This window comes from Mycteria americana, chromosome 1 (assembly GCF_035582795.1).
Source record: "Mycteria americana isolate JAX WOST 10 ecotype Jacksonville Zoo and Gardens chromosome 1, USCA_MyAme_1.0, whole genome shotgun sequence".
Lineage (NCBI taxonomy): Eukaryota > Metazoa > Chordata > Aves > Ciconiiformes > Ciconiidae > Mycteria > Mycteria americana.
This window is the reverse complement of record NC_134365.1, coordinates 121,611,695-121,631,994: the sequence shown is the minus strand read 5'-3', so window position 1 is coordinate 121,631,994 and position 20,300 is coordinate 121,611,695. Positions and strand designations below refer to the sequence as shown.

Here is a 20,300-nt window from a genome sequence, read left to right as displayed (position 1 = left end):
TAATTCCTACAGTAAACTAGTTTCATCATGAGCACTGACACAGAGGCTATAGGAATTAATCTTAAGGGGTAGTGAACTTCCTACATGTTTGGGTTTGTTTTTAAAAAGTCCTTATCATACAAATGAGCTTTTGATGAAGTAGATCAAAACCTCTACAGTGATACCTCAGCAAAGGAAATTATGAATAAAGACAGGGAGAAAGTAATTTAATAGGGGCATTGCACACGCACTTGGAAGTCTCAGCTCCCAGCTGGAGACCCCAGACCAAATTCTGTACTCCTCCTGTACCTGAGTGAAACTCCACTCACCCCAGACATGGGGACGCCACTGTTTTCTGTGCACACTTGAGTCCTCTGCTGCTGAGGTCTTACTCCAGGCTGAACTGTGAAGCAAACTTCCCATGCAATGACTGAAAATGGGTCATTCTCACGGGACAGCCCATTCAATTTTGTGCAGCAGAAAGTCTGCCTCATTCTGCTAAGTCCCGGCAGAAAATCACCGAACCTCGAAATCGGCTTGACATCGTGGCTGTCAGCCAAAAAGATGCAGTCAGTAATGGGTTGTAATTCTTGCCCTCTTTGTTTCATTTAGACTCCTTTTTTTATCACGGGAGTGGAATTTGAAAATAAAGAGTCCTGTTGTAATAAAGACCGCCCCCAAGTAAAACAAAAGCTGAATGAGGCTGTCGCTATGTGTAATCTGCAGTAGGTTGACCTAGAGCTGAAAATCACTGTATTTTGGCCCAAACATGTATTTGATTCCATGATTCTGAAGTACCCTTTTTCCCCCTAACATTTTTATAGCATTTTCGTTTTTGATGGCTCCCATCACAAAGTGAAATAATATATGGTGAGAGTGCACGACACAACATATTATTGTGTAAGCTACCATGAAATCTTAAATTAAGTGCGCTGTGAGGAAATGCATCAAGTCACTCTGGGTCACCACACCAAACCCTTGTAGCACTGTAAGACAGTGCAAAGCATAAGCCTAAATAGCAGTAGACAGCATGAACAAACCGTAACCTCAAAATAACTGCATAGGGCGACTTTTCAAGAGTAATGAATCTGGAGGCGACATCAACTTTGTTATTAATTCTAATCAGTCAAAGGTGGGGTTGTAACCTTACCCGCATATCAGCGACAGCTTAAGGGAATTATTCTGTCATTTTCATAGACTGCATGGTGCAAATATTAAGCTTGATAAAACCTTTCATTCTAGCTGCAAGAAAAATTGCTGATGGGGTGCACTGAAATAGTGGCCACGCTCCCAGTCAGGCAGAGGGAGCCACCTCAGCCTGTGCTGTGGAGAGGAACAGCCCACACGTACCAGGAGCCAGGTCCCAGCTTCTTGTTGAAGCAAGCAGGACATAATGTCAGGGATGTGACCGAGTCCTCTGCAGCCTAACCCATGAGCAGGTACCCAGCATCCCCACCCCAGCACAGGTACCCTGCAGCAGGAGCCCAGCTGTGTGTCTAATTCAATGCAGGCACAAGGTGTCTTAGCAGGCTGGCTCCTGCTCACAAGCCGCTCTTCACTCTGCACGTTGCTCAAATTTCTGTGCGGTTCAGCTCCTTGCCTGTTGAACAGGAATAATAAGCATTTAGAAGATAGATTAAAGTTTTAATTACACTGGTTGTGTGGTAACGGAACTATCCAAAGTAGTATCTAATTGCTGATTTCAGATACATGGAGCTAATCCCAGCACTGTCAGCAGGACCTTTTCTGTTCCCCTTTGAAAGCAAAACAATAAAAATGTTGCCATGTTAGGTTGGCTGCCTCAGAAAAAAAAAGTCTCCTTCACCCAATCCACATAATTTAGTTTGCCTCCTCCAATATAACAAGGACCAAAATTCACCTTGCAACTCTGCCTGCATAGTTCTGACCCAAGAACGGGGACGGGGGAGCGATAGGAACAGCATCCACCGTGATGTGTCTTTCACAGAGAAGCGGCAACTCTTATGACGCTGGTTACAGGCCACAAAGCTCTAACTGAACATTAAACATAATTAAAAAACCCACAATGAAGTAAGATGGCAATTAATTTTACTTCTTAGGTAACTTGCCCAGCCATCAAGTATTTGCACAACACTCAGTCGTGATTCCCTAGCCTGCGCAAACATAAAACAAACAGACCGAAATGCTGTCATTAGGACCTAACAGAAAGCTGCAATATATACAAAGGCTCATTACCGCTCATCAAAAATGCTTCGAGTTTAAAGGAGTGAGACAGCAGTTAAGGGCAACCATCAGAGGTCTCCTCAGCTCACAGCGTATTTAAAATACAGTCTGCGGCGAGGTGAAGAGGTGCCAGCGCAAGCCCACTGCAGGGCAACCTAATCCTGCCACTGCCGTCTCCCTGTGCCAGGCAGCAGGGACAGATGGTGCGGGGAGCCGCGGAGCTGCCGTGCCGGGACGCGCGGGGCGAGCGGCTGCCCAGCCCAGCGGGAACGCTCCTGCGTCACCACCCGCTGCCCCGGCATCACTCCATGCCCGTCACAGCAGGGCCTGAGAGTCCAGCCCCGAGGTTTTCATCGGGCTCCCACGCTGCTTCTCAAATAGACCGTTCCTTCCGGTTATAGTTTTAATTAATTTAGAATGAATTATTTGGGTCTCTTAATTTCCCGGCTTATTTTGAAAAAGTCCAATTAATGCTGAGCTAAGTAGCTCCAAAGGCTCCCCAGCTCTCATCTACCTTGAAGGGATCCAATTAAAATAAGACACTAGTCAAAATGTCAAACCACAATCATTTTAAAAACCAGTGTGCAACAGATCTCTGGCTACCTATAAACCACACAATTACTGAATAAATCATGCAGTACTTGGAAACCTGAAGCCTAAAACGCCCTCACCTCACTCAAGATGCAGCCTCCCCTGTCAACCAAGGGCACGTTTAGAACTTCCAGCAAATAATAAAAGTCACACTTCCTTTTACAGGACAATTAAAACCATGGAGTATAATGAAACGTGTAAATTAGACCATAATATATGATAAGGGCTTAAATGCAGAAAAGGCAGTCCAGAAGCTCTGCTGACTGTGGAGTTGAAGGACCTCTGAGCCAGCACAGGCAGAAGCTGGTAAAGCTGCACCATGCAGAACTGCAGAAATCTCTCTGTTCTGCTTCCAGAGCCACGCAGGCACACAGGCAATCACTTCAAGGCTCTCCACAACTGTGGTACATTTTAATCTGGAATCATTATGATCCACTTACAAATTTTTCCTGTGTTAGCTTTCTCAAACCTTTAGAGAGCATAATAAGGTCTCTCTCATACACACGTCCCTTCGCTCGATAAAGTCTTTTTCTTGATTTCAGCTTACTTGCTTGAAAAATCCTAACTCTTTCATTCTGGGTCTGAAAGTATTTTGCCTAGCTGTGGAAAGAAACAGGTATTAAATCATTGTTGAATGGGAGACTAAATTAAAAACTGAGATGGGTCAAAATTTCAGATGACTGTTCGTTTTTAATGAGCTGTAACTCTAACACAATTCAATTAATCTTCTTGACTTCTGCAGAAAATTGCCCCCCTCTTTCCCACCGGTCAAATGAGTTTTTCCGATCAAAGCAGCAGGATCGCCAAGTACTTGGTCTGAGCACAGGAAGGTGATACTGCTTCAATGGGACTTCAATTTTTTTTTTTTTTTTATTTAATCTCATTGCCCTCGTAATAAAATCTCCAAATTTCCCACTCACTTTGAAGCTAAATTTCAGCAGCAGAGAAAGGGATTAGAAACACATGAGTCTTAGGAACGGCACACTCCTTTGGGGAAACCCATGCAGGGGTCGCTGGGCTCGGCGTGCCACCAAGGAGCAGCAAAGGAGCTGGCAGGAGACCAGCCCGGAGGGGTGCCTGAGGCAGCAGGGCAGGCACCACCCCAGCACGGGTTGCTGCCGGCCCTCTCTGCCCCCAGCCTGCTGATGCCTCCCTCCCGGGGCAGGGAGCTCCTACCAAATACTGCACCCACGCTTCTGGGTCTGCCCAGAAGAGCGTTGCAAAAACCAAATGACCCTTTGGGGAAGCTGCTGCACAGCTAGTGCGTTTTTCGTATGTACAGTGCTCTGTGAGCTGCCAAGTTCCTCTGCCTCTGTCATTTTGTGGGAAAGAAGATCTCCTTTAGACTAAAAACCGCCCAGAAAATCTCGCAAGAGATGATTTTGTCACATAGTTTCATGTCCTTCAGCCCTTCCTGTGAAATGAACAGAAAAATGGTAAGATCTTTATATTTCCATTTGTGCATTACTTGAGAATTGAAATGCAAACATGTCTTGTCCTGCAAAACCAAGAAAAACAAGGGCTTGAGTATTTCTGGCAGGCAAAAGGAAAGAGAAATTAAGATCAGTAAGCATAGCAGAAGTACAGTCCCGTTTCTGCCTGGCTGTTTTCAGTTTTCAGTGCAGCAGTTTTCCTGCTAAAGCTTTCCCTGACAGTCACCCCTCTGCAGGGCCTGAGGTGCTGCGGTAAGCGGAGGGAAATGATGGAGAAGCGCTGAAGTACCACAGTGTGGTCACAGCTGGTAAATGTCTTTCTAAACGTAATGGTATCAGTGAAAAAGAGAGAGTACCAAGAAACAGCAATTTTCACCCATCGGAAGCAAGTTATCTGAGCTTGGAGAGGAGGCTCGAGAGAACGAGGGCAGAATTATCTAGAGCAGTTTGCACAGCCCTGAAGAAGATTGGAGACGTTAAACTACCGATGCTTGCTCTTCCTGAGACTCTCCATGTGACTTGCTATGATGCCAGCAGCACAGAGAAATGATGTGCTTTTCTACAGACTGCCATTTGTGCCCCCCAAATTAAACAATTTTAATTGCTAAATTAAAATACCTGATTCTAAATACCTGATACCTGATACTCTAAATACCTGATTCTACAATAACTGATGTGTGGCAGGCTTGTCCAGGGGTTATGTATCATTATTTACTAAGTATTTGACATATACCATTTAGCTGACGTTTGCTTAGTAATACATAGTTAATAATGTGCAAATAATTAAAGGAAAACCATCACGTTCTCTCTGTGTACTCCCATTTTGTTGGCAGCATGGTTTTGCCTCTTAAATTCACTTCTCCTGACTCTTTTCCTGGTCAGCTGGGTTTCCTCTTCCACTGCTGAATATTAATATTTTATTGTAGCATTTTCCCGAGTTGATGGGGCAGGTTCTCCAAGTCACGGGTCCCTGCCATGGCCAGGTGTTTCTTCACCCAGAGGAGACTCTGGACTGCACTTTGAGCTTGGAACAGCCGCCTCCCTCTATGCTTCTTAACAAAATATAGTACCTCACAGATGGTTTTGCCCTATAGCAGCTCCCAGAGTGAGGTTCAGCAGAGCTGTGAAGGGAAGGTAACAGAGAAATTAGTCCCAGTTGTCTGAAATCAACACCACACATTATCACAACGTCCTTCAGGAGTTTTGCTGATGTTTGCGCATCGGTCACCAGCCCAAACCTCAAAGCAGCGTAACTAAAAGGTGGCTCCAGCCTTTAGGGGAACCAAGTCAACCCATGGATCACAGGCTCAGGGGTTTGCTCCAGCAGAGAAAAGCTTTTCCGTAAGTTCCTCAGTTACCCTGGGCAACTGCTGGACGTGGCAGCGTGGGTTCATTACACGCCAGGGAACCCAAGGATGGCACGATGCAAGTCACATACACTCTCAATAAGCCATTTGAGACTCGTCAGCGGGTGAGTTACTCGTTGATGAAATACAGGAAGAAGAACTGCATTTAATAAAGAAATGTTAATCTTTGTTCACAGACTCATCACTTGTTATTATATACACGCACAGAAGGGAAGGCCATCAAATAAGTTACACATTGTAAAATTGCTTTCTAAGCTTAACCTCATATGATGTCAAACCTATTTCTTTTCTGGCATATGTCTTTTTACAAACACTTCTCTGCCTATATGAATAAATAATTAAGGATTTGGGAAAGCAGTGGGTCCTTATTACAGCACTTCTTCCTTCTCTGTTACAGGAATGACCTGCCAAGCTCGAAGTTCATACATTACAAGTGAGATTCTGTGGGGTTACCGTTTCACCCCTGTCCTCACTCTGGAGGACGGATTTTATGAAGTTGACTACAACAGTTTTCATGAAACGTATGAGACCAACACACCCGTTTACAGTGCCAAAGAGCTGGCAGAGATGGCCAGCCGAGCAGAACTGCCCCTGACGTGGTCTGTTTCCAGCAAGCTGGACCAGCATGCTGAGCTGGAAACTGAAGAGGAAGAAAAGAATCAAGAAGACCAAAACGAAAGAAATGGTGAAGTGGCCAACTTGGAGAATGAGTCCAAAGTGTAGAACCACTGGAGGCATAAGGGCCACACCACCTCTTGTATCTTCTCCCTCTTTGCTCCCCTTTTCTTTCTCCAACACGCCTTTTTTTTTTCCTTCCTTGTTACTCTTAATTCCGGGAAAATACGTACTTAAGATGCGAAATATCTACCTGCCCGATTTAAACTCAAGAGATTCACAGACTAAGCAAAGGCATGGGTTAAAGCTGCAATACCCATTATCGATGGTGGAATCTCGATCCCCACCCTGGTAACGACTGCTGGCTTCCTCGGCACCTCTCTGAGTTCAGACCTCCAGGTTTATTCACATCAACAACAAAAAAACCCAAAAGCAATGGGAATATATACAAGGGATTTAAAAGGAAGACTAATTAATGCTCATCAAAGTAATGGGCCTTGGCTCCAGTTTTTATGTATTTCAGAACAGTTTCACACACTGAGTGACAAGCCTCTATGAAATGGGCCTTGCAGCTTTAAGACGAAGGTGAGCAGAGGGATCTGCAATCCAACACGATACTGTACATATGCCTTATGTAATTACTTTCTCTTTCCATTTAGTAATAAACACCGCATGTACAAAAGTACTGTAGTAAAGAACTTCTAAATAATGTACATAGATGTGTAATTAGTGTAGGTTTAGAAACAGAGTTCTAGAAATATTGGGATGCAAAAACCAACTACCCATCGAGTAGGCATTTCTCTTCTAATATTTGGATTGTAATATTGATTTTTTCCCCTATATCTATGGCTCTTCTAGTGCATGACATTTTCTTCAGTGTACCAGACTGGCAGCTATTTAGAGTACCTCACTGTTTGCCAAACAGATCGTTTTACCAACTCTAAAAAGCCATAAGTCTGGGAGAGGGCAGGGTAAAGAAATTGTAACATAATTACTGATATACTGTGAAAATGTTTACAAATAAGGCAAGCCGTTCCTGGTTCTTTTTTTGGCAGTTCAACCTAAAATTTAGGCTGTGGCAAACTCATGGCAAACCAGAATTTCCTGTATACTCTTAACAGAGCGAGCATGTTTCACGTGGAGATACTATCCTTTATGTGCAATATCTAGGGAAACTTCTCCCTTCTCCCCACCCAAACCATGGGATTTCGGCGGCGTAGTTTGCTCCACAAACAGCACAAGCCATTGAAAACCAAATGTTGCACCTTAGTGAGTAGATTTTAGCTACTCAGCTGGGAAAGAAACAGCTGAATTTCATCTGAAGCCATAATCAATGAAATTCATTTGTTGACAGCGCCGGTGCTTGGCCGGTCCTGCAAAGTCACGGCTGGTGCGACATGCCTGGCTATATGTTTCAACAGGGTTTCTCAGCTAAACACATGGTTCCTGCCACCCGTGTTCAGAAGAGCGGTTCCCGAACGACTTTCTTCACCTTAGGTTAGCTCCTTGGCTGTCGTAAATCAGTGTAAATCCTGTACGTTCCGACCTGGCAACTTCAAAACTAACAGGGCTGTGATAATTTGCATAGCTTACACGGCGGCACTCACGAGTAGGGGAGCTGATGCGTACGCTCACAGTCGCACGGACGTGCTACATAAGGGGCTGCTCACACGGTGCGGGATTGCCCAGTGCTAAGGACTGCTCAGTCAGGCCCAGCGTGCATAAAATACTACCTGTTGAAAAGAGGTTGCATTGCTTGCGGTGGGCTTTCGCTCAGGCCCATCAAGAACAGCATTTCTGTCAGCGAAGGAGAAGAAGCTGCAGCCTTAATTTTGTTTTTTATGCCTGCCTACTCCGGAAAGGAAGAATACACTGAAGAGAATCTGAAGCATTTTTGTACAGACACATTTACACTAAAATAGAAGAGAAAAATAATAACCTCAGGAGAAACTTAGTGGGCAGGTGGAAATTTTGCACTGTGATATAGCTTTCACATTAATTTTACACCTATTTTTGATTTTTTTGCTGAAACAACTGCCCCTTGCTAATTTTCACAGTGTGTGGCTAATCAGTGGGGTTTCCGCAGGCCCTCCAGCTGTGCCTCGTGCTGAGGTGGGCAGAGCAGGGTGTGGGGAAAGGGTTGCACACCAGGGACTGGCAGATCAGGCTGGATGGAAAGTTTTTGTTTCACCTCTGAATGTTTTCCCTAGGAGGCTTTCACAAAGCAGCATGATGTAAGGAACGGTGCAGAATACGGATTTTTTTGTTCCCTCCACCCGGGATGGCTGATTCTGTCAACTCGGTAAAGGTTACTTACACTTAACTTTTGCGAAATAACACTGGTTTTGCTACCGACCTTTCAAAGCTCATTCTTCTGCCCCAGTATCAGCAGCTGCTGAGTGCTCCCGTTCATCCATCGCAACCCACCCATAAGGCTACCCGTGAGAGGTACTGAGCGTTTTTAAGGAAGGGTGGCTCCGCAGCTCCGCTGGAAGACAGAAGCCTTATAGCAGAGGAGCCGGGGGGAGCCTGGCGTCGGTAGCGACGAGCCACCCGTGTGTGTCAGTCCTAGAGAAAGGTGCACGAGCTGAAAGCAAACCATTCCTCTGAGGATAAACCTGCTTTTTGCTCTTGTAATTTACTGGGCCACTCTATAATTCATTGCTGCGGTTTAACAAAAGTTTGCGTTAATCAGAACAGCAGCTCAGGGCCCTCAGTAAACCTTTTTTGTGTCCTTTAGCACAAAAAAATAGACTTTCCGCCACTGGGGCATGCGCATGTGTAAGCTATATTTTTGTGAATAGGGCACTTCAAGCTTAAGGTGTGTGTGTTCGTCTCTTTTTCTCTCTCCCTCTGTATTTTATTGTCTTTGGTATTAATGTAGTACGGACTGTAAAGTTTATGAACTCTCATTTTTGTAACATAAGCTTAAAAAAATAATAGAAGCCTCTAAAGCTTTCAAGAGGGAAGCTTCACGTAAACTTTGTACTAGAATGTCCCTATCAAACACCTCTATTTTTCTACAATGATTGATTAAGCAGTTTAACAATGTATTTTGTGTCAATGATTTCAATTGAACTGGTAAAAAGACAATTAAGAATTGAATGCTGTTAATTAACAATGGATTTTCAAGCCGTATATACTGAGTGGTGTTTTCATTAACAGTGAATAACTTAACCTGGGAACTTCATCTCCTAATCCTAAACAATATACCATGAAATATCAGTGCCCTATGGGAATATTTTTCACAAATCACATTTAAGGAGCATGAATAATGCAACATTTTAATATAATTGACTACATAATTAATCAAGACCCATTACATCTCTATATACTTCACTAATACATTTTGACGTCTTTTTCTTAGAGTACCTTGTGATTTCCAGGAGCAAAAGAATTTACAGAGATAAATATGAGCTCTCAGTAATCTATTGCAGCTCCCAATTCCTTCTTCCAATGAACAGAAATGCCGCAGAGGTATTTTGTACAGACTTCATGCACAGTGTTGCACACCTCCCTGGCTCCCTCTCTTTTTTTCTTTTCTTTCTTTCTTTTTTTTGAGTAACACACATTGTTTCTCCCCCACCCAAGTTTCCAAACCAGATCTTTCAGGTGTTGATAATAGACACAGACATACTGCTTTTAATGGAGCAACAAATTTATACCAGGTGATAATTAGACCTTCAGCAAATACTTGAAGCTCTGGCTTATTATTTAGCAATAAATACCATCTTACAAGCATTAAAATAAATTTCAGAAATTATTCAAAATAGGCATCAAAAAAAGCAAACCTTCTCTGAGCAGTATATAGCTGTTGCGATCTAGATCTTTGCCCTACAGAACCACAGTCATTGGCATTGATGTGAGCCATCCCAACAAATTTAACTTCTGTGACCAAAGTTGAACGTCTGCTTCTACGAAGGGCCTTGCTGCCAGCGTGCAGGTAGAGAGGATTGCACAGCCCTGGGTCAGAGCTCTGCACATCCCTTGCACAGGAGGAAGGAGGTGGCATGCCAGAGAAGGGTCCCCAGCGGGCAGCTACCGAACCAGGTGGGACAAGGTGCTAGCAAATGCAAGAGGAAAATGCTTGATGGATGATTTGAAGTTGACTTCAAGATAGGCTCTGGATTTAACCCTGGTGCACAGAGGTGCCCAGATCTGGGGTTGCCCATGTTCCTCTGCTGGAGTTAAAGGGGAAACTCAGGCCTTTCAAAACCAGGGAAGAAATCCCTCTTCTCTTTTCAGCCACAGGGCAGAAGTTCCCATTTCGCTCAGCTGCATGGTATTGGGCTACTTAGGAGAGGGAAGACCTGGATTCAGTGCTCTCTTCAGCCCAGGAGGTTCAAAGCCATATCCCACTTCTCCCAAGAAACTAACCCTGCCATAACAGCAACAGCAGAGCCCCAGCCCCTATGCCAAGGGCCGACTAGCTCTTCAATTCTCCCGCTAGCCCAAAGAAACTTTAAATCCTTGTGTTTTTAATGGAAGAATGGAAAATTCCTCATTCCCTGGGTCCATAACAGCCTCCATCCTATCGACCAGGGTGCTCCCTGGCTAAATGGCAGAGCTCAGGCTGGGGAAGGCACGGTGCTCGGGTTTCTCACCTCCTGAGCCAGCACAGCCAGCAGTCAGCTGCTATCTGCAGAGGTGTAGCACCACAGCCTTTGCCTATGTTTCTGAATGCAACCAGCTACTGCGTCTCCTAGGAGGGCAAATCCCGCCAGGCCTGGGTCTGATGTGCTCTGAACACCATCCACCAGAATAGCCTCGCCAGGAGGTGGAGGTGGAGGGAAGCCGAGTCGTTTTATCTCACTCCAGCTTCACTGTCAGACAGGTACAGCAGCACGCAGCCCTGAGAGGATGCACGATGTTACGCCCAGAAACCCTGGCTGGCAGGAGGAAGGGGGACTTCTGGGACTCCTGTCTTTTGCAGATTTGAATTTAAGCAAGTGGTGAATTTATACCACTTCCTCCAGTTATTTAATGTGGATGTGAATTAGAGGCTCAACACTGAAAATGTAATTTGTCTATATGGCAATAGAAAGGTCGGACACCTCGGGTAGGGCATTTATTAGCAGCTACCACCAGAGCTTCTGACTGTGAAACATAAACTTTTTACTATTATGGTACTCTCTGTCCATCAAAATATCTTTCTTTTCAGAATATCAGCCTCCTTAACAGCCACGTTACCTCACTAAGGTAGGTACATACACAGACCTCATAAAACAAGAAAAAAAGTTGGCTTCTCTTCCACTCCCGTTCCTTCAGCTCGTAAACATGCTGTTTGGAAACACGTACTTGGAAAGCAGGCATAAATTTGGGCTTTGTGCTGTAAACAATTCTTAAAGGCAAGACCTGAAAGATGTTATTTGTTATTCATATTAAATGATGCTCTTTTATGCTTCCTGAGAGAATTTTAAACTTTTAGGATTTGGCTTTTTGGAGGGGAGGGGTGGTGTTAGACATTCCAGGGCATGCTTCATTTAGTGCATTTAGTTCAAGCTTACTTCTATCGATTTCCATTTTTGCAGATCCTCTGGATTTCCAGAAATTATAATCTAGTGGCAACTTCATTGTAATGGCGTACTTATTTTACCACTTGCCATTCTCCCATTTATTGTCTGTATATTGATGCTTTAATACAGTTTCACAGATAGCACACAGACATTATATCCAAAGATAGCCTTCTAAAGAGACCAGAATACCTTGCTATTTCATCTCAAGTGTGAAATCTGTTTTCTATTCTAAGCAAATTCACAAGTATAAACCACAGTTCTTCCCTCATCCTCCCTAACTTGTGGGTCGTCCACACAGAATAAAAACTTAAGAGTTTCAAATAAAACCAGCTGCTTTGAGGGTTTTTTCCTCAGAGGGCAGGACTGGGAAGAGCCCTCCCCACTTTTTTTCTTTTTTTTTTAAATCGAAGCTGGCAGCTCCAAACTCACAGCTGCAGCTTATGGGCAGTCTTCTGGAAGCTACGGGCACCATCTTGCTACCAGCTTGCTTTGAAGTCTGTATCAGCCACTCTTCCAAGCCATAGAGCTGTTTTCCCTCAAATGATTAAAGGCAGTCACTTGCATTAACTCTTCTGGAAGGTTGAAACTGGAAGAACTGGTGGAGAACTGTTACCCCACCACACTTTCCTCCACATGCTTTTCACAGTCTGTTGGACTGGAGTCCTCTGGACTTCTTCCAGCTCAGGAAAGGAGGATGCCTGGCACACAGGCACGAATCCTCGCAGCCACCCTCCCTGGCTGCTTCCCCATCATCGTGACCAGGAGGACCCAAATTCTTCACTGAAATATCTGTACTAAAGGATGTGTGATGTGATGCTTGACATGGCACCGTTCTAGTTCAGAAAAGATGTCAATGCAACGTACAGTGTTCGATCCACTTCACGTGCAGAGCACGTTGTATGCAGCCTTCTGCTGAGCTGAGGAAACAGAGCTGGAGTGTAGCACCGCTAGCAGAGCTCTTTAAACGCCTAAGAAATCTTCCCAAGAATGTAACTCTAATCAAATTAAACTCAAAGTAAAAAGGACCTTTTCTAAAAAAGATTATATCTTAATGAGAACTCTCTAATCTGAAAACATCAGTAAGATTGGGGGTGGGGAATCCAAACTGTTATGCTTTGAAGTCATTATAATGAATCTTGTTCAGTGATAGAAGTTATTTCCTTTTCACAGCAACATTTTTGGTTTAGATGGATGGGATGCTAGAGCTAACCTCCTAAATCTCTGCTTGTGATTTTCAGAAATGCTGAACATTTACCAGTTCTTACCAAGATCGGTAGGAATTAGGAGGCATTTCTGTCAAGAGAGACCATCTGCTCAGATGACGACATAAGAACTTGGTGCTGCCTTTTGCTCCTGCTTTTAGGCTCCCTGGGAGACGATGGAGTCAGGAGAGGTCTCCACCTCACTGAAATGCCATCCACATCAAATACATGCCAAAGTCCTAAAGAACCCACACATGTTGCAGTAGGTTTTAGGCACACATTTATAGGCACCCTAGGGATCACTAAAGGCACTGTCAAATGTGCTAAAGATGCTACCAAACAAGAGCAAAGAATGACTTGACTTTCTTAAAGGCATTTTATTGAAATTGGGTTAAGGCATGGCAGTGGGGTAAGAAGAGGAAGCTGCACAGCTTGCGCTTGTGCTGTAGCTTCTGTAGGAAAAAATGGAAGCCATCACTTAGCAGAGAAACCAGCAATCCTCATTTCTAATAAGCTCAATACTTAAAACACCGGAAAACAAGATAACGCACTTTCTAATCAAAAGGTAAAATGGTTCATATAATATACAAAAGATCCCTGGAAAGGGAAAGGAAGGCATACAAATAAGTGCAAAGTCTACAGATGAAACCCAACAAAAGTGTTGGCCAAAGGGCAGGGTCACTGGAATCAAGAGTTCAAAGCTAAGCCATGCTACTGGCTGTTTTTTTACTTTTTATACACAAGTATGATTTCTTTGACATGCACAAACTTACTATTAATAAATATAGTAAAGCAAAGCATGACCAAAACTATTGCTTAAAAAAGTTGGCTAGCCAAATCATCAAAATGAAATCTGCATAACGAGAAGAGACAAGGGAGAGAATTCGTCACTTAAACCCCATTCAGCACTTTTTTCCCCCCTGTGAAATGCATTAAAGTAATACCAGCAAGAGATGGCATTGTTTCTAAACTTACTGAATTCAAAAAAGGGGGAAAACGTTCAATGCACAAAAACCGTAGTGCCTCTTCAAGACCCCATCTTTAGGGTCTTCTGCCACCATCTACATGACAAGGAAGAAATTAGCTGTACGCTAGTTAGTACCTACAGTACTGACTGTAGAAAAGCTTTTATCCCTTGAGAGGCACAAATTCAAAATGAACTTGAAGAAAAATCACAGCAAGATCACCTAATATGATAACTAGTACATGTAAAAGGAGTTAAGCTTCTGCTTAGCCTCATTTCCCAGAGAAGAAACAACAGAATAAAAGCAGAAAAAGAAAACTACATAGACATTTTCCATAAAAATGTGGCTTTATTTCATAAATTTAAATAGCAATTTCTTTTTTCTTCTTTAATGACAGTGTTTGCTCTCTTTTTGTGTCAACACTCTGACTGATTTGCTAAAAATCTGCATGGCCATAAACATATGACCTTTCAAAAGTAATTCCAGTTTTGTAAACAAATAATTTATTTTTGGTCTTTAATTATTAATTATTGAGTAATCTGTGGATTAGTACTGGTAATTAGAACAAGGTCAATATAATGAACTGCTTCAGAGAAAAAATTTGCAAAAAGTAAAATACATCATTTTACAAATCAGAAGGGAATATTCCATTCACAGTTTTTCCCCCTCACATTTCCAAAATAAAGTAATGAAGCATTTTGATATTAGAACAAAATGTATTGTTCTGCTGGAGGCTTTTTCGAAATAGGTTGAAAAATCAATTTTTGCTCATCTTTGCAGATAATGAAAAAATTCACACCATTGAATTAATGTCACTTTACTTACTGTAAAAATGAAGAGGTATTAATATTTTTTTTAATAATCTACACTGCTGGAGATATCTAGCAGTGAAGAAATCTGCCACCAAGCTCACCCTTACAATATGAGTCAGTCATTGCCATGACTCTGATTACAGCTAAAATTAAACTATTCCAAATACAACATTCTGTACGTTTTCACAAAAATGGACTTGTGAAGGGTTTGGACCAAAATGTCAAGGACCCACCTGGGATTTGGGAAGTGTAGGCTCAACTTCCTGCTGTAACTGACTCAGACAGAAATTTTAATCTTAGATCATCTCAAATACAGAATTGCAGAAGCTCAAGGCAGATCTCCTTCCTCCCCTGGCAGTTTCTACCCATCAGGTTACAAATTACCAGTCAATCTGTTGCACCCTCTGAAGAGCTATCCAGAAAAAAGAAAAAAAAAATTGGGGTTAAGTTGAAAAATTCTGAGCAGATCTACCATAAAATTCACAGTGAGATACAAAGACTTTCTCTAGTCACTGGCTGAAACTGGAGCTGTGCCTCTAAGGGCTGAAAGGCAATACTCTATCCTGGTCTACCTGGCACGAGTGGATAGCCATCTAAGAAATGAATGATTAAAAAATGATCATATCCGACAGCCTGTGAGCAGCAGGAGAAAGGGGAAGGGTTACACGAGCACAGGGATGGAAATGCCAGCGTGTTCTAGCAATGGCCCCTCCAAGTCACATCGGAGACACCGGGGAAGCACTAACTGCTTTTTTTCTGCATTGTGGCTGTCCCAAAATGGAAAAATTCCATTGCAGGACAAAAAAAGATAAATAAAAGGAAAACAAGGAGGGAAAAGGCGGGGGGGGGGGGGGGGGAGCAGAAAAACAAAAAAAGGAAAACATGAAAAAAAACCAAAAACTAAAAAAGGGAAAAAAGGGAAAAAAGGGAAAAAAGGGAAAAAAGGGAAAAAAGGGAAAAAAGGGAAAAAAGGAAAAAAAGGAAAAAAAGGAAAAAAAGGAAAAAAAGGAAAAAAAGGAAAAAAAGGAAAAAAAGGAAAAAAAGGAAAAAAAGGAAAAAAAGGAAAAAAAGGGCTTGCTCCCACTTTTCCAAATGATGCTCTGAATATCTCACTAACTTGTATACTTTGGGTTTTGTTTGTTGGGGGGGTTGGTTTGGTTTTGGGGTTTTTTTACCACCTCAGCCTGATAACTGTGTTCTTGATGTTGCTCTTGATGAACGCTGCGAGAAGAGAAGCCCGCTTTTCCTAAGGAGCAAGCACCTGTCTGATGGTGAACGCTGTGACCTTAGAGTACCTTCAGCAATAATAAATTAAAACTTGTTATCAAGGTTTTTTCTTGACAATTCAAGTAAGTAGCAGCAAATAATTAACACTTTTCTTGGGAGCCCTGGGTAGAGCCCTCAAAACGGGGAGCATTTCCCTCCAGGCTTGCTGGCCCTTCAGTAATCTGTGCTGCAGGCAGCCAGCTGCAGCAAGCCCTCGACATTGCCTTCCTCTCAACATTTTCCGTGTGGCACAGAATGAACCTCACATGGGGTACAGTAAGGACAAAGGCAAACATCTTCAAAATTATGTGCCCAAAAATCTTCATGGTATGGATCAACAATGTCCACTTGACACACAAAACCACCTAAAATCACTTTTCTGTTGTTTAGTATGGTCATTTTACAAACGTTAACTGTGAAAGTCAATTTTGAACATCAAAATGGTAAGTAATTTAACTGCTGATCGAACCACCAAATGACACTATTTTAAAGGTCTGTGACAGTATTTTACAGTTTCCTGTAAGTAACATTGCATTTTAACATTGCATTTTAATAGCCAAGTGACCAATGGCTAGAGTCAGAGCCTGAAAGGCAATTACTACCATCTTTTCTTCCATTTAATCCAGCAAATGGACAAACAGAAATTAAAGCAACTACTTTAGATAAACACAAATAAAGATTTTTACTTTAGTTTAGAAACTACTTTATCTCTAGTCACAAATTCCAGATTTTTCAAAGCCTGAAGTCTGCTATATCATTTCCATTAGAGTAAGAAATAATAATGTAATCAGAACTTCAGTTTTATGGTATTGGTGGAAATTCTATTCAGTTAAAAGTGAAACCTTTCCCACACCTCTTCATTTTGAGATGTTTGTAACTTTTAGAAGCTTTTTACTGATAAGCAAAACACGCAGGTAAAGACCTTTTTTCTAAACCACTTCAAGGCACAGTCCCCTTTCTTTTTTTCAAATATCAAATACATCTTGACTGCATTTCTGCATAAATCTCAAAAGTTGAATGTTAACACAATTAGGTTAGCAAATTAGGAAATTGTATCTACCCTAAAATACTTACAAAGAAGTTTATGAATAAATTAGTAAAACTGCACATGCCCATGCACAAATCATCTTAGTAAATAAGGAAGAATCAGAAAACAACTTCTGTGGAAGGTGCAGTTACCTACTTGCTGTCACAGCAGTGTCTGTATCATTGTTCTGTCAGATAAGAGAAGATATGAGGTAGGTATGCAAAAGTAATAGTTTAGCTATTAACCTACCTTTGCATGCTTTTGTCTTTCTCTAGAAACAATATTGATACACCTGTGAATGGGTAATGATGAAAGCATATTTATTAAAAAAGTATAAGAAAAGAATGTATTTAGACAATTAATTAATTTTTTCAATAAAACATATATGAAGTTGCTGTTCTAGCAAAATTGTTTACCCGCTTTAAAAAAAGGTATACTAACAAATAAAAAAATTCTTTCCTCTGGAACAATAAACAGCCTTGGACCCTGTCTTGATTTAATTTGCTTGTGTTTGATTCACTGAAATACCAGTGTACTATCAACAGAAGGGATGGCTATAGGCAAGAGCTGAGAATGAAGATCTGCTTTCCTTAGTTGACAGCCTAGAGTTCAGGCTCCTTTTTTGCATCTTTGGTTTTCCTGCGTTCACCTGCAGGTGGTGTATCTACAAGGCTCCACGCTTTGAGAAATGATGGATGTCGCAGCAGGTGTGGGAGAACAAGGACCTCGCTGCAGCCTCAGCTCTGGAGGTGGGCCACCTCCGGACACTCTCATTGACTCACGTTCTACCCACCTCAGCCAAAGGCAAGCTACGTTCCTCGTCAGTACGTCGCGTTTCACTCTTGGTTGATTTGGCAATCATTTTATCGGAAAATTAGCAAAATGCTATCTGCGTAAACGCGTCCAGTTTGCCTGCAAACTCGCTTTCATCTGGCCCGCAAATGCTAGCGGAGCGCACAGCTTAAACACAGGCTGCACGGCTCCAGAGGTCTCCGATGGTCTGTTCCTCTGGGTACCTCGCTGGGACTTGAACTAGACGGTTCAAAGCTGGTGCAACACATCTAGGCTTACATCAGTCATTGCTTTTATGGCACTACAGGAATATGCACCAAATATGCACATTAGCCTGAAAATGGAGGATACTCAGTCACAGAAATTATCTGTCAGGAATCTACGTGTGGTCAAAACTGATGAGGTTTGTGTGTTGTGCTTCCAGACCACTTCTCTTCTACAAACGCAGTTCTTCATCATTAGCCACTGAGGGGTGGTACCGTTTCACATAAACATTGATAATTTGCTGAAAGAAAAGAAGCAAGGGAAAAAGAAAGAGAGGGAAAAAAGTGTTCACTCTCCCTCTAACGCTTAAGTAACCTTCTAGTAGATGAAATACAACCTCTAAAAGGTGCTTTTTCAATTATCCAGCATTACAAACTCCACTGTTTAAAAAGGTCAAAAGTTACAAGATTGTCTAAACATGCATAATATTTGAAATGGTAAGATACTTTTCAATAGGTCTTACACTCCTAAACTGGTTATGAAAGATCAGCCTCTGAGCATTGTCCTAGAAAGAGCTTCATTATTGCTACTAGGATACTTGAAATTTAACAATGTTTCATTGGATTATAGGACAATAGGATGAAGATACTTTCTACAGACCATATGTTTGCAGAGTTCTCCTTTGATTTATGTGGGGAAAACAGCTAATACGCTGCAAATACAGAATTTTAAATAATGGGCTTTGGTGGGTAATGGTCTGGGTCTCTGAGACATTTTGAAACTGCTTTTCAACAGTTCTCAACAGTTTTACTTTCGTGAGGCACTTTCTATATCAAAGCATATTTTCCTTTATACTTTCTCCAAACGTTACAACACTAGATTGTCACGTAACATACTATAATCAGATTTTGAATCAACAGATATTTCTTTAAATGTGCTTTACAGTTAAGCAAATTTTAATTTACCAGAATCCAGTTTGCTCAGTGACAACTCAGCTTTCTATTCCGTACCCTGTCCCTTGCCTCATCAGTCATTTTGCTATACCAAATTCTGGCCGCCCATTGCACCACATCCCAAGGCAAACCTCTGCTTCTCATTGCTCAAGTTCTTTATAATTTGCTTTTTCTGAAAAGCCCATAAGAATTAACTCTAACTCAGCCTTATTTGATCACTATTTGGAGAGTGGAATGAACTGAATTAAATTAAAGCCATTTAAATTTTGAGTAAGTGCCATAAACTGATTCAGTGCAATCAAACTAATCCACTTCAAATTATGCCATTAGCTAATTTAGATTAACTTCCTGGGTAGACAAGTCTCAGTTACAAAACTAGAGACAAGAGATAGATAAATATGAAGAGAAAAGGAAGTGATGCAGCACCATTGTTAAGTTGGGTAAGGCTTCAATATCAGTGAACACATGGACTAATCAGTATTAAGGTTTTTGTAACTGTCACAAAAAAATAGAAGCTACAAGGAGGAAAGTTAAAGCTATACATAAAACGAGTGTTACTATTTATGGAGACTTATTCTCAAATGCAAAAGAGAAACACAAGGAAGATGAGAAGACTTTTGATAATTTACCCTTACATTTATAATATAGAAATTTGCATTTAAATATAAATTTAATTTAAATTTTTGGTCCGTAAATCTGAGTTTTAGCGAAGTTGACCCTCGGGACAGACAAGGCAGGACTGGAGCAAAGATGTAGATTACAGAGTACTCCATGCAGATGACTGCTGATTTTTTTGTCAAAGGATGGGATGGGATAGAAATGGGGACGGATAGGGAGAAGAGAAAGGGTCCAAGGACAGAGACCCACTAAACTCCCACAGCAAGTTCTAGAGAGATTGAGGTATATATCTCTGTAGAAATGCTGATGAAGCAACTGTAGAGAGCTGATCTCTACGTGACCTCACAGAAGAAAGCCAGTGGAAGGCAGAATTCAAGGCGATGGCAGTTTGGTGTTTCAAAGGCCACAACATGTCTCCAGCGTGAAGGATGGAGGCAGATGGAGCACCCTTCTGAGATTTCCTTGCAGAGCAAACTCCCCACATCCCCACGAGGGTGCTTCTGCCCAAGGGCGAGAGCGGGACGAGGGACAGCATGGAAAGAGAAAGACGCCAGTGACTACAAACAGTGCACTCAGCGAGTCTGGAGATGAACAGAAGGAGGAAGATGGGCAAGAGCACTCGTGCTGTGATAAAATGTCAAAAAAACTGCAGTCAGGAAGAAAAAGAGGAAGATGGAATAAACACGTGTCTGAGAAATCAGAGACAGGAGCCCTTTCGGGGGCAAGGGAAGGAAGAGAACAAAAGCAAAAGTCTTTCT

The 20,300-nt window shown here is 42.1% G+C and overlaps 1 protein-coding gene across 2 annotated transcripts in view; it reads left to right on the top strand.

Moving 5' to 3' along the window:
• The window catches only part of KCNJ6 (potassium inwardly rectifying channel subfamily J member 6), a 50,960-nt gene extending 44,665 nt beyond the window's left edge, over nucleotides 1-6,295 (top strand). For both annotated transcript variants that reach the window (XM_075491859.1, XM_075491858.1), the window contains one exon: nucleotides 5,970-6,295. In XM_075491859.1, the coding sequence (XP_075347974.1) occupies nucleotides 5,970-6,295 (326 nt within the window). The remainder of the gene's footprint in view (nucleotides 1-5,969) is intronic.
• Nucleotides 6,296-20,300: the final 14,005 nt, after the last annotated feature.